Source organism: Phaenicophaeus curvirostris, chromosome 3 (genome assembly GCF_032191515.1).
Source record: "Phaenicophaeus curvirostris isolate KB17595 chromosome 3, BPBGC_Pcur_1.0, whole genome shotgun sequence".
Taxonomy (NCBI): Eukaryota; Metazoa; Chordata; class Aves; order Cuculiformes; family Cuculidae; genus Phaenicophaeus; species Phaenicophaeus curvirostris.
In genome coordinates, this window is record NC_091394.1 from 98947610 (window position 1) to 98962514 (window position 14905).

Here is a 14905-nt window from a genome sequence, read left to right on the forward strand (position 1 = left end):
CTTGTGCAAGCGAGCGGTGGGGTGAGATCAAGCTGTGGGTTTTGTGCTCCTTTGTCCACACTCGGAGGCAAAAACGTCTGGAAAACCTCCGTGGGAGCTGCCCGGAGAAGTGGTGGCTGCCCCATCCCTGGAGGTGTTGAAGGCCACATTGGATGAAGCTTTGAGCAACCACGAGGTTTCTCTCCCTGCTTGCACATGATCATAGAATCATGGAATGGTTTGGGCTGGAAGGGACCTCGAAGCCCATCCAGTTCCAACCCAATGCCATGGAACCCACCTCCCACTGCATCAGGTCGCTCAAAGCCTCATCCAACATGGCCTTGAACACCTCCAGGGATGGAGCATCCACAGCTTCTCTGAGGAACGTGTAGCAGGGCCTCCTCAACCTCAATGGAAAACATTTCTTCCTAAGATCTCATCTCAGTCTCCCCTCTTTCAGCTTAAAATTGTTCCTCCTCGTCCTATCCCTGCACTCCCTGATCAAGAGCCCCTCCCCAGCTTTCTTGGAGCCCTTTCCATACTGGAAGGCCGCTCTAAGGTCTTTCCACAGTCTTCTCCAGGCTGAACTATCCCAACTCTCTCAGCCTGTCCTTGTATGAGAGGTGCTCCAGCCTTTGGATCATCTCCATGGCCTCCTCTTGCCTTGCTCCAAGAGCTCCATCTCCTTCCTCTCCTGAGGATCCAAGAACTGGACACAGGGCTCCAGGTGAGGTCTCACCAGAGCAGAACAGAGCCCTGCTGGTCCCACTGCTTTGGGGTCATCTCCATGGCTTCCTCTGGACCCGTCCCAACAGATCCATATCTTTCCTGTGCTGAATTAGGGAACGATTAGGGGAGGCACATCACATTTTTCCTCATCCTTTCTTACTTGAGACCTTGGCTAAGAAGCAAACGATTATGCAAGGTCTCCACAGTTCCCATAGCGATTATAATATTAATAATTAAATGCGACATTCCAGGTTATCCAGGAATCTCTTCCTTCCGAAAAGAAAGGAGCTGTCAAGAGCTGGAGGGCTGAGCCTTATGCAAAACTTACTCCTCCGTGGTTTGGCTTCCAGAAGTGCTGAGGAAGAGCTTGGTTACCCAGGAGCAAGTGGCCCGGGAGCTTTCTCAGGAAACCTTCCAAGAGAACTGCTTGCGGGGATCTGAATACGCGTTGTCCCAGTTTAACTGGGGCCGGGAATGACTTTGTGTCTGTAATTTCCATTGCGAATTACTCCACGGTTGTAAATCTCACGTTCATATCTCGCATTCGATACCGGCTGGGGGATGATCATAGAATCGTAGACTCACCAGGTTGGAAAAGACCCACTGGATCATCGAGATGGCTGCCCCATCCCTGGAGGTGTTGAAGGCCAGGTTGGATGGAGTTTGGAGCAACCTGATCTGGTGGGAGGTGTCCCTGCCCAGGCAGAAGGGTTGGAACTGTCAGAGCGTTGAGGTCCCTTCCAACCCAAACCATTCTATGATTCTATGAAACAGGGATCCGGTGCCGTTAAACTGAAAATCACTTTTCCAGTCTTGCTTCCGTGGTCGTATCTCATCTTCTCCCTTCACTTGGGCTCTTAACTCTACGCAAGATGCTGTTGAAGTGTGTCCAGAGGAGGACAATGAAGCTGGTGAAGGGTCTGGAGCACAAGTCCCTTGAGGAGCAGCTGAGGGACCTGGGGCTATTTAGCCTGGAGTTGAGGAGGCCAAGGATTGACCTTATTGCTCTCTACAACTCCCTGAAAGGAGGTTGTAGTGAGGTGGGTGTTGGTCTCTTCTCCCAACAAACAAGTGATAGGATGAGAGGAAATGTCCTCAAGTTGTGCCAGGGGAGGTTTAGACTGGATATTAGGAAAAATTCTTTACTGGAAGAGTGGTGAAGCCCTGGAAGAGGCTGCCCAGGGCAGTGGTGGAGTCCTCATCCCTGCAGGGATTCAGAAAATGTGTAGCTGTGGCGCTTCGGGACATGGTTTAGTTGTGTTGATGGTTGGACTTGATGATCTTAGAGGTCTTTTCCAACCTTCATGATTCTATGATTTTATGCCTCCCTTCTTTCCAGCCCTGGAGCTGCTCACGGTGCTGGAGACCACGAAGGAGACAAAGCCCAGTCTTGCCAGGATCACTGATTTATACTCCTTTTCCCACTCCTTTCCCTGGTGCGGCTGCAATCACGTGGCCACGGTGGGAAAAAAAGAGCTTTTCCCCCTATTTTTTTTTACATTTCTGGATGGAGTAGGTGGGTTTTGTGCATCTCGGAGAAGTTATTTATACATTTCAGTCCTCTGTCTCTATCTCGCAGGGAGCTTTTCTCCTCCAGCGCGGCCGTGGGAGGAGAACAGCAGCTCCATTTCATCGTGGGGTTTTTTTTTGTTCACTATATTACCAGACACAAAAAGCTGGAGGTACCGAATCAGCCTTAAAACCCTGGAGGCAAGAGTTTCTTCTTCTCTTTCGCGTCTTTCCAAGACATTGATCATTCTGACTTTGGACTCAAAAATAGCTTCGAGGACAGTCATTTTTCAGCAGGGGTTTGCGACGTAGGAGATCTGGGGGTTGTGGAGGTTGGCACGCGAAGCGATGTTATCCGTGGCTTCCTGCTGCTCAAGGAACGCGGTCTCCATGCAAACAATCCCCAAACCCTGTAGGTGGGATGGGGACTTGCTGCGTCACGTTCGTTAACGAGCTGCTGTGGTGGCACTAATTGCTTCTCCTGAAGTGGAGGGTGTGCGTGCAGAGGGGTTTCTTGGTATAAATCCTGGAGCCCTTCCAAAGGCAACAAAGAATTTTGGGTAGTTTGGGTGCGGTGGTTGGGAGACTGAAGAGGACAATTCCAGTGGAAGAGCATGATGCCCTGGAGAGCCAGAGCTTCTCGGAGAATCCAGTAATTAAATATTTCAGGACACGTCGGGTGCCCAGTGTAGTTTATATCTAACTTGGAAAAATAGAATCGTAGAATCATGGACTGGGTTGGGTTGGAAGAGACCTTGAATCCCACCCAGTTCCACCTCCTGCCATGGGCAGGGACCCTTCTGCTGGATCAGATTGCTTCAAGCTCCAACCAACCTGGCCTCTTTTTCCCATGGTTCCTTTCCATCCTGCCTGCTCAGATAACTAAAAAATGGATTTCCAAGGAAAAGAATGAACCCAGAGAAGGTGTAAGAGGTCAGTAAAGCTTGAAGACTTGGCAGTGGATGAAAAGAGATTTTGAGATTTACTGATTATGGAGAACTTAGAGCAGCCTTCCGGTATGGAAAGGGGCTCCAGGAAAGCTGGGGAGGGGCTTTTGATCGGAGAGCGCGGGGACTAGACAAGGGGAATTGTTTTAAGCTGAAAGAAGGGAGATTGAGATGGGATCTGAAAAAAAAAATCCTTCCTTGTGCCCTGGTTGCCCTGAGAAGTCATAGTTGCCCCATCCCTGGAGGTGCTGAAGGCCAGGTTGGATGGGGCTTTGAGGAACCTGATCCAGTGGGAGGTATCCCTGCCATGGGGGTTGAAATTGGATGGTCTTTAAGGTCCTTTCCAACCTAAACCATTCCATGATTCCACATTCAGAACATTGATGTGAAAAAGTGACTTTGGTTCTTTGAGGGTCATCTCCAGGGTGCCAAGGCTGTAAGTTTAGGAATCAGTTTCTATATAATTGATAGGTTTAAAACATAAATCAGACCTCTAAAGCAGTGGCTTGATTCCACTTATTCCAATGCGCGTGGCTTTTGGTCTCATTCGATGCGTAAAGCAGGTCAGGTGAGATCATCAGCGCCAGCAGCACTTCCCACCGCTCCTGCATCTCATCAGACTTCAGCCTGTGGGTTGTGCTGCTGCCTTCTGAACAGGTGAGGAGCTCTGGATACATCAAACATGTCTTAGTCTGCCCAGGGAACCATCAAATGGGTTGGAAGGGGTCTTTAAAGCCCATCCAGCCCAACTGCCTCCACCTGGACCAGCTTAAGAGCTTCATCCACCCAGGCCTTGCATGTTTCCAGGTTTGGAGCATCTCCCACCTCTCTGGGCAACCTGGTCCAGGCTTTCACCACCCTTAGCATGAAAAATTCCTTCCTTCGATCCAGCCTGAGCCTCCCCTCTTCCAGATTAAAACCATTTCCCCCTGTCCTGTCACTCCAGGCCATGCTAAAAAGTCCATCTCCATCTTTCCTCTAAGTATTTTAAGTATCGAAAGACGAAAATAAGGTCTCTTGGAGCCTTCTCTTCTCCAGACTGAACAACCTCAACTCTCTCAGCCTGTCCTCACAGCCGAACCGTCCCAACCCTCGGGCCATTTCCATGCCCTCCTCTGATGTTGCTCCAACAGATCCAGGTCCTTCCTGCGCTGAGGACTCCAGAACTGGACCCAGGGCTCCAGGTGAGGTCTCACCAGAGCAGAGTAGAGGGGCAGAATCCCTTCTCTTGCCCTACTGGCCACACTGCTTGGGATGCATCCTGGGATACGGTTGGATTTCCAGGCTTTAAGCTCACATTGAATCATAGAATCATAGATTCTATGCTGGCTGATGTCCTATTTTTCATCTATCTCCACGAGGAGAAGAGGGGAATGTCACGCAAAATCAGAGCTGAGGATACTCCAGCAGCCCCTGGCCTTGACCCGTAACTACATAAATACCCCAAACCTTGCAGCTTGTCAGGATTCGGAAGGAAATCCAGGCCATGAGTGCCAGCAGCTCTGCATCCCCTGCCAGGCGATGCTATTTCAGGAAGAAACGACCTCTGCTCCATCCTGATGTGGATCCGCAGCGATTCCAGCATCGAAGAAATTGCTGACAACGCAGAGCGTGAACTCTGAAGCCACCTTAGGAAATAATAAACTCTTCTATCAAAGCGAATCAGTCGTACGTCGGTCAGAGTCTTTGCTCAAGCCTTTCAAGTAGGATTAAAAAAAAAAAAAAAGGGGAAATGCTGCTCTGGCAGGGAAGAGCCGTCGGCCGCGTGTGTTCACGCCGCGTTGCTTTGATGGAGAAGGGATCTGACTTGCTTTGCAATGTCAGGAGAAGGTTACGAGGCTGAGGAGGTGAAGATGAGAGGCGATGGAACAGTCATAGCACCAGGCAGTGGCAGAAATAAACAGAGGGACCTGGTCGCATCCCGAGGGACCTGGACAGGCTGGAGAAATGAGGCTGTGAGAACCTCCTGAGGTTCAACATGGCCAAGGAGCTGTTGGAACAGGTCCAGAGGAGGGCTACAAGGATGATCCGAGGGCTGGAGCACCTTCCATGGGAGGACAGGCTGAGAGAGTTGGGGTTGTTCAGGCTGGAGAAGAGAAAGCTCCAAGGAGACCTTAAAGCAACCTTCTAGTACATGAAGGGGGCTACAAGAAAGCTGGGGAGGGACTTCTTACAAAGGTTTGGAGTGAGAGGATGAGGGGGGTTGGCGTTAAATTGGAGAAGGGAAGATTCAGACTGGACATTAGGTTGGATGGGGCTTGGAGCAACCTGATCCAGTGGGAGGTGTCCCTCTCCATGGGAGGGGGTTGGACCTGGATGAGCTTTGAAGTCCCTTTCAACACAAACTGTTCCATGATTCCATGATTCTAACCTGCTGTCAACCAGAACCCCCAGATCCCACCGCTGGAGGTGTTCAAGGCTATGTTGGATGAGGCTTTGAGCAACCTGATCCAGTGGGAGGTGTCGCTCTTCGTGGAACTGGATGAGCTTTGAGGTCCCTTCCAGCCCCAACCCATTCCATGATTCTATTATCTCCACTTCTCCAAGAGCTTTTAGTCTCGGTTCTGAAAGATGAGGCTTAACCGTATCTCTCTGTGCCTAGAAGACGTGGGGAAGGGAAGACAAGGCATGGCAAGACCTTATTCAACTGTGAGCCTCTGGCACCCCCAAAAATCCCTCTTGTTTCCAATCCAGTGGTTTCAATCGAGTTGGAAGACGCTCTGGACCCGCCAAAGGGCTTGGGTCGGGGCTGTCAGCATCTCCACTTGCCGGGGGCAGGTTAACTGCCCCCCCCTCCCCCCCCAGGTCTTTGTTCCTCAAGTGCTTGAGCAAATTGGTCATTTCTGCAAAGCCCCCAGGGGACTCGCTCCCCAGTCCAAGGCTGCAAGATGTGATCTGTCGCTTGTCTGACTCCGTGGATGTGTCGGCTTTAAATGCCGCCTGGTTGGATCCGCTCCGCTCGGCACGCCGGGGGCTGTTTTATTCCTTCTCTATTTCTATCCCTTCCTTAACAGGCTTGTAAATGCAGACGAGGACAAATTCCAAGACATTTCAGTTAATACGAACATCCCTTGTATCCTTTTTTCTTTTTTTTTTTTTTAATATAAGCCCCCACAAAAATGAAGCGTTTGAATAAAATGCAGCTGCCTCTAAGCCTCCAGGATTAGGGAAAAGGTGGTACCTGCAGCGTTCGGGATAATCTGAAAAAGCAGTTCAATTGTCTGTTCGTTGGGATTACAACTTCTTTTAATCCTCTTTTGCTTTTCTAATCTCCAGTTGCTGCTTTATTATTTCAATCATAACCTTTAGTGGGAGCGTAGGGAGGCACTGGAAGAGGTTACCCAGAGAACCTGTGGCTGCCCCATCCCTGGAGATGTTCAAGGCCAGGTTGGATGGGGCTTTGAGCAACCTGATCCAGTGGGAGGTGTCCCTGCCCACAGCAGGGGATTGGAACTGGATGGGCTTTAAGGTGCCTTCACACCCAAACCATTCCATGATTTTATGATGAGAACCCCCTTTGCTGTGTTTCTGAGGGGGCTGGGATGGGCTGATGGTGCCTGGTCCTGGGCTGAGCAGGGATGAGGCAACAGGAGGAAGGTTAAACCTCATTTTTTGCTCTATATCTTCGTAGAATCGTAGAATCACCAGGTTGGAAAGACCCACCGGATCATTAAGTCCAACCGTTTCTATCAATCACTAAACCATGTCCCTCAGCGTCTTGTCCACCCGTCCCTTAAACACCTCCAGGGGAGGTGACTCCACCACCTCCCTGGGCAGCCGGTTCCAGTGATGAGGTCCATACTCTATCCAGAAACCAACGTGAAACCATCCCCTAATTCAGCAAATGTACGTGGGCAGGCATCAAGCAGGATCTGGCTGGGCTCTTCTCTTCTCTTCTCTTCTCTTCTCTTCTCTTCTCTTCTCTTCTCTTCTCTTCTCTTCTCTTCTCTTCTCTTCTCTTCTCTTCTCTTCTCTTCTCTTCTCTTCTCTTCTCTTCTCTTCTCTTCTCTTCTCTTCTCTTCTCTTCTCTTCTCTTCTCTTCTCTTCTCTTCTCTTCTCTTCTCTTCTCTTCTCTTCTCTTCTCTTCTCTTCTCTTCTCCTCCATCTTCTCTCCTCTCCCAAGGAACAAGTGATAGGATGAGAGGAAGTGGCCTCAAGTTGCATCACAGGAGGTTTAGACTGGATATTGGGAAAATTTCTTTCCTGGGAGAGTGGTGGAACATTGGAAGAAGCTGCCCAGGGCAGTGGTGGAGTCCTCGTCCTTGGAGGAGCTCAAAAAGTCTGTGGTTGTGGCACTTTGAGACATGATTTAGTAGACACGGTGCTGCTGGGCTGGTGGTTGGACTGGATGAGCTTAGAGGTCTTTTCCAACCATTCCATGATTCAGTGAGTTCCCCTGGGAGCTGAAGATCTTCATGGACCTTTGGACATGCAATATTTAGTGCAGATAGTGCTGCTGGACCCAGCACCAATGAGGAAAGAAGAAAGGGTTGTTGTCCTCACCCAAGCCACCCTTCTTCTCTATCCTGCCTCCCCCAGCGCTTGCTGCGAGCCTTAAATCATGGAATCCTGAGATGGTTTGGGTTGGATGGGACCTTTAAAGACCATCCAGTTGACGTCTGTCTCTCTCTCTCTTTGTTCTCCAGGCTGGAATGGGTGGAAATCATCGAGCCTCGAACCCGGGAGCGCATGTACGCCAACCTCATCACGGGGGAGTGCGTGTGGGACCCTCCGGCCGGGGTGCGGATCAAACGGACCAACGAAAACCAGTGGTGGGAGCTCTTTGACCCCAACACCTCCCGTTTCTACTACTACAATGCCACCACGCAGAGGACGGTGTGGCACCGGCCACAGAACTGCGATATCATCCCCCTGGCCAAGCTGCAGACCCTGAAGCAGAACACGGAATCACCGAGGGCTTCCACGGAAAACAGCCCTGGGAGGAGCAGCAATGTCAGCAGGGAGGGCAGCACCAGCTCCTCCTTGGAGCAGGAGCTGGAGGGCAGCGAGAAGGTTCAGGAGCAGAGGATGAGCCGGCAGTCGTCCCAGTACGCGGTCGTGAAGGAAGAAACGGAAAGGTAAAAGCAAGGCTGGCACATGCGGGTGGGTTGGTGAAATGAAATTGCGAGGTCTTATGTCCTGGTGCTCTTCCAGAGTGGTGGAAGAGCAGAGCCCTTCGGGTGACCTGGTGTTCTTCAAGTGCTGTGGAAGAGCAGAGCCCTTGGGATGGCCTGGTGCTCTTCCAGGGCTGTGGAAGAGTAGAACCCTTGGGATGTCCTGGTGCTCTTCCTGGGCTGTGGAAGAGCAGAGCCCTTCAGGTATCCTAGTGTTCTTCAAGTGCTGTGGAAGAGCAGAGTCCTTTGGATGTCCTGGTGCTCTTCCAGTGCTGTGGAAGAGTAGAACCCTTGGGATGTCCTGGTGCTCACCCAGCACTGTGGAAGAGCCCTTGGGTTGACCTGGTGTTCTTCAAGTGCTGTAGAAGAGCAGAGCCCTTTGGATGTCCTGGTGCTCTTCCAGCACTGTGGAAGAGTAGAAACCTTGGGATGTCCTGGTGCTCTTCCAGCGCTGTGGAAGAGTAGAACCCTTGGGATGTCTTGGTGCTCTTCCAGCACTGTGGAAGAGTAGAACCCTTGGGATGTCTTGGTGCTCTTCCAGGGCTGTGGAAGAGTAGAAACCTTGGGATGTCTTGGTGCTCTTCCAGGGCTTGTCACTGGCTGTTGCCAGTGACAAGTGGGGTTCCCCAGGGCTCAGTGCTGGGTCCAGCCCTGTTCAATGTCTTCATCAATGATCTGGATGAAGGCATCGAGTGCACCCTGAGCAAGTTTGCGGATGACACTAAGCTGGGTGGAAGTGTCGATCTGCTGGAGGGTCGGGAGGCTCTGCAAAGGGATCTGAACAGGCTGGACCGCTGGGCAGAGTCCAATGGCATGAGGTTTAACAAGGCCAAATGCCGGGTCCTGCACTTGGGGCACAACAACCCTATGCAGAGCTACAGACTGGGAGAGGTCTGTCTAGAAAGCTGCCTGGAGGAGAGGGACCTGGGGGTGTTGGTTGACAGTGACTGAACATGAGCCAGCAGTGGCCCAGGTGGCCAAGAAGGCCAATGGCATCTTGGCTTGGATCAGAAACGGCGTGACCAGCAGGTCCAGGGAGGTTATCCTCCCTCTGTACTCGGCACTGGTGAGACCGCTCCTCGAATCCTGTGTTCAGTTCTGGGCCCCTCACCACAAGAAGGATGTTGAGGCTCTGGAGAGAGTCCAGAGAAGAGCAACAAAGCTGGTGAAGGGGCTGGAGAACAGGCCTTATGAGGAACGGCTGAGAGAGCTGGGGGTGTTTAGCCTGGAGAAGAGGAGGCTGAGGGGTGACCTCGTTGCTCTCTACAACTACCTGAGAGGAGGTTGTAGAGAGGAGAGTGCTGGCCTCTTCTCCCAAGTGACAGGGGACAGGACAAGAGGGAATGGCCTCAAGCTCCGACAGGGGAGGTTTAGGCTGGACATTAGGAAAAAATTCTTTACAGAAAGGGTCATTGGGCACTGGCAGAGGCTGCCCAGGGAGGTGGTTGAGTCCCCTTCCCTGGAGGTGTTTAAGGCACGGGTGGACAAGGTGCTGAGGGATATGGTTTAGTGTTTGGTAGGAACGGTTGGACTCGGTGATCCTGTGGGTCTCTTCCAACCTGGTTATTCTGTGATTCTGTGATTCTGTGAAGAGTAGAACCCTTGGAATGCCCTGGTGCTCTTCCAGCACTGTGGAAGAGTAGAACCCTTGGGATGCCCTGGTGCTCTTCCAGCGCTGTGGAAGAGCAGAGAGCAGAACCCTTGTCCTGCAGCTCTTTCTTTCCATTGTGTGGAGGTGTTTCATGGATGACTCCTCCAGCTCATGCGCACCAAGTCTTCGAAAGTGCGTTTGCTCCTCTGTAAAACAGTCACAGGAGGAAGAGATGCAAGCACCTGGGAAAGGTGGTTCTCCTTGTTAGGAACTTAGATGTTCCTTCTGGAAAAGTACCTGGGAGAAATAATTTCTTGTCCTCTGAAATAAATGGTTTTAGGGAGTGTTGTGGGTTTAGGTGATTGACCTGGATGAGATCTACCATGTTGCAGCCATGGGTTGTCCCACTGCAGACCTCCCAGGAAAGATGGTTTCGTTCATAAAGGAGAAGTGTGACAGTGAGTGGAAAGGTTTGGGTCAGAAGGAACCTTAAAGCCCATCCAGTTCCAAGCCCCGCCATGGGCAGAGACACCTCCCACTGGATCAGGTTGCTCAAAACCTCATCCAACCTGGCCTTCAGTATCTCTAGGGATGGGGCAGCCACGACTTCTCTGGGCAACCTGGGCCAGGGCTTCCCCACCGTCATCATGAAGAATTTCTTCCTAAGATCTCATCTCAATCTCCCCTCTTTCAGCTTCAAACCGTTCCCCTTGTCCTCTCCCTGCACTCCCTGATGAAGAGTCCCTCCCTGGCTTCTCTGGAGCTTCTTTCCGTACTGGAAGTCCGTTCTAAGGTCTCCCTGGAGCTTTCTCTTCTCCAGGCTGAACAACCCCAACTCTCTTAGCCTGTCGTCATGTGGGAGGGGCTCCAGCCCTTGGATCATCTCCGTGGCCTCCTCTGGACTTGCTCCAACAGCTTCATGTCCTTCCTGGGCTGAGGACTCCGGAGCTGGACACAGGACTCCAGATGAGGTCTCACCAGAGCAGAGTAGAGAGGGAGAATCTGCTTCCTCGCCCTGCAGGTCCCACCACTTTGGATGCAGCCCAGGACACAGCTGGCTTTCTGAACACGTTGTGAGCTCATCTTGACCTTCTTGTCCACCAACATCATCAAGTCCTTCTTCTCAGGGCTGCTCCCAATCCGTTCCAAATAGATTCCAAATTCCAATCAGGTTGTTCGTTACTTCATATGTTTGGATTCTCTTCATCGGTGCCTCTTCCAGTGTCAACAACCCATCCATTGGGTGCTGTGTGTAGACACATCTGCTCGTGGTGGCCACGTCCAGTTGGGTCTGTTCAGGGAATGCTCATGGCTGTTTCATCCAATCTTTGATTGCTCATCTCCAAAGTCTCTTCCAACCCAAACCAGTCTGTGGTTCTATGATCTCAAGATCTTCTGTCTCTCCCATCTCCTCCCTCCCAACACCAAATGCTTTCCTTGCCCAGATCTTTAATACCGCCCAACGCCTCCACCCGTCTCACCTTCCCACCACCCTCCAGGTTGACTGGCTTCTTCTTCCATCCAGCTCAATGCTGCTGAGCTGCAGGGTCTTCACTGCCTTCCTGCATGTGCCCTGTCCCACCACAAGCCTTGCAGATGATGCTGAGCACCACAAGATGCTCCCTGCATCATGCCCAGAGGGATTCCCAGCACTTCTCCTCTCCTGGAGGGATCCCATCTCCCATGCTTGAGTTTGAAGGGGCATGGGAAGTCATCCTGGGCACAGGGAACTGGGGCGACCACTCTTGGAACCTATTTTGGGGTGTGTAGACCAGAATCCTTGGGGTTTGTTTCTAGCCATGAAGTTGCTGTTTCATAACGTGCTCCACTGAGGAGAACACGTTGCAGCTGGCTGGGTTCAGGGACTCCATTTCTTCTCACTATTTACTCCTGCAGCTCTGTTTTTCATGCACTGAGAACCTGGGATGGACTTTCCACCTCTCACCCGTGGGGACAACCAACAGCTCATCTCACAGCTGGTAAACGAGTTGTTGGATACGTCCGAGCAGGGACCGGATCCCAGTTCTTGGGCTGAACTGGTCCCAGGAGCCCATGGGAACATGGTTTTCTCTCTCTTTTTTCAAACTCCCCATCACTAAGTCTTCTCCAGACCTCACAGCAACTCCAGGAGGAATCTGGAGGTTGGTGAAACCCTTGGTCCTCAGCACTCCCATTGCACCCGCCTCCAGAGCTTTGTGAATCATCAAATGGTTTGGATGGGAAAGGACCTTTAAATCCTGTCCAGTCCAACCCCTCCAGATGTTCCAGCAGGAACATCTCCAGCTGGATCAGGGTGCTCAGAGCCCTGTGCAACCTGGCCTTGAACATCTCCAAGGATGGGGCATCCAGAACCTCTCTGGGCAACCTGGGACAGTGTCCCACCACCCTCAGCCTTAGCAATTCCTTCTTTCTATCCGGCCTGGATCTCCCGTCTTCCAGTTTGAAACCGTTCCCTCCTTATCCTGTCGCTCCAGGTCCTGCTGAAAAGTTCATCCCTGTCTTTCTCATCAACCCCATTTCTATATTGGAAGGACACAAGTTCTCCCCACAGCCTCTTCTTCTCCAAGCTGGACAACCCAAATTCCCTCAACCTGTCCTCATATGGGAGGTTCTCCAGCCCTTGGATCGTCTTGGTGGCCTCCTCTGGACTCACCCCAACGGATCCATGTCCTTCCTGTGCCGAGGACTCCAGAACTGGACACGAGGGTCTCACCAGAGCAGAGTAGGGGGGCAGAACCTCTTTCTTCACCCTGCTGGCCACGTTGCTTGGGACTCAGCCCGAGACGTGGTTGGTGAAGGAGGAGCTTGTTCCTCAAGCGGTGGGAAGGGTTAACAAGAGTGGAGTGGGTGGGTTTGAATCTCCTTGGGCTTTGCTGCTGGATCAGTGGCTTCCCAGGAGAAGGTCCATTCATGCTCCACCACAGCAGCCAGTGTGGATGCTACAGGTCACTAACCCTCTGTGTCCTCCACCCACATGTTCTCTCTCCTTTTCGAGTGCTTGGGCAAGAGTATTATGGGATGCAAAGCTGCTGGGTAGGGTGGGAGGAAGGAGGATGGCACCAAATAGAAAGGCTTAATCCGTGGAAACCTTCTGCCAGTGGAGAAGACCAAGCCAGCCATGGCTTGGATTTGCTCAGGAGGGTTCCTCTGTCCTTTCAGCCCCAGGAATGAGGGCGATGAGACACTGGCAGGGGTTGCCCGGAGAAGTTGTGGATGCCCCATCCCCTGGAGGTGTTCAAGGTGAGGTTGGATGGAGCTCTGAGCAACCTGATCCAGTGGGAGGACTCCATGCCCTTGGCAGGGAGTTGAAACTGGATGAGCTTTAAGGTCCCTTCCAACCCAACTCATTCCATGGTTCTATGAAATCCACGGTTGTGTCATTGCCAAGTCCAGCAAGCAAGAGCAGGTACCAGTTCTCCTGGCTTGAAAAATAAAACCCACATGCCACTAGAGGGAGGAGATCTTCTTGCTCCATGGACAGCTTCCACCTGGAGGTGACACAACAGCGTTGTCCCTACAGCTCAGCTAAACCAGGGCAACATCTCATTCTGGTGGAAGCACCCTAGAGTCCCTTGATCCCCGTGTCATCTTCATCCATGACTGGGCATGCTGGAAAGCCTGGAAAGCTTTGGTGGTGCCTCAAGGTCACAAGGTTCCAGTTGAGCCTAGGAGGTGAAGTTGAGCCTGGGAGACGAGGTTGAGACTGAAGATGGGGTTGAACCTGGGAGATGGAGGTTGAGCCTGGGAGATGGGGTTGAGCCTGGGAGATGGGGTCGAGCCCCTGGGAGATAGGGTTGAGACTGGGAGATGGGACCAAGTCTGGGAGATGAGGTGGAGCCTGGGAGACGTGGTTGAACCTAGGAGACAAGGTTGAGCCTCGTAGATGGACTTCAGTCTGGGAGGTGGGGTTGAGCTTAGGAGATGGAGTTGACCCTGGAAGATGGAGTTGGCCCTGGGAGTTGGAGCTGATCCCCTGGGAGTTGGGGCTGAACCTGAGAGATGTTGTTGAACCTGAGAGATGAGGTTGAGCATGGAAGACACGGTTGAGCCTGGGAGGTGCACCACTTCCAGTAGGTACGAGGTGGATGGAAGAAGCAGAAACATCAGTGTCGCGCCAGCGTAGCGCGGGCAGCTGAGTGATTAAATAGTTGGAAGCACGGCCGTGTCACCTCAACTCTGTGAGTCTGGGCATCTTCAGGATCTCAATGACAGGTTGGTCTTGGTGGTCACCAAAGGTAGAGTCCATCTGAGCAGGAAGGTCTTGCTCGGGCTGTCTTGCTTGTCTTTAAGTGGTGCCTCTTCTACCAAGCATGACATGATAGCTATGAAACCTCCAAGTAGGCTGGAGCTGGTGAACTCCTAGGGTTTGGGTTGGGTCGTTGGCTTTTTCTGGACAGCCTGGAAGTGTCTGTGGTTATTGGTCCATGGAGAGTCTTCCCCTTCTTTGGAATCACAGAATCGTGGAATGGTTTGGGTTGGAAGAGACCTCAAAGTTCATCTAGTCCCAACCCCCTGACATGGGTAGGGATGCCTTCTACTGGATCGGGTTGCTCCAAGCCTCATCCAGCCTGGCCTTGAACATCTCCAGGGATGGGACATCCATCTGGGCAACCTAGGCCAGGGCCTCTCCACCCTTACAGGGAAGAATTTCTTCCCAAGATCTCATCTCAATCTTCCCTCTTGGAGATAAAAACCCTTCCCCCTCATCCTATCCCTGAACATCCTGATGAAGAGCCCCTCTCCAGCTTTCCTGGAGGCCCTTTCAGTACTGGAAGCTGCTCTAAGGTCTCCCTAGAGCCTCCTCTCCTCCAGGCTGAACAACCCCAACTCTCTCAGCCTGTCCTCATATGGAAGGTTCTTCAGCCCTTGGATCATCTCTGTCTTATGAAAGGATTCATGTCCTCGGGAGCTGGGATAATCCACCATCCAAGTGAGATGGGTCTCAAACCCCTTTCTACTACCATGTAGCCCATTTCGAACACTCGAATCCACCACAGCTGAGATGTTTTGAAAGGTTTTGGTTTAATGATCACCAG

At 51.9% G+C, this 14905-nt stretch overlaps 1 protein-coding gene across 5 annotated transcripts in view; it reads left to right on the forward strand.

Annotated features, from left to right (window-relative positions):
- ARHGAP39 (Rho GTPase activating protein 39) overlaps positions 1-14905 on the forward strand; it is a 127686-nt gene that overhangs the window by 79646 nt on the left and 33135 nt on the right. For all 5 annotated transcript variants that reach the window (XM_069854818.1, XM_069854820.1, XM_069854816.1 and 2 more), the window contains exon 2: positions 7811-8242. In XM_069854818.1, the coding sequence (XP_069710919.1) occupies positions 7811-8242 (432 nt within the window). The remainder of the gene's footprint in view (positions 1-7810; positions 8243-14905) is intronic.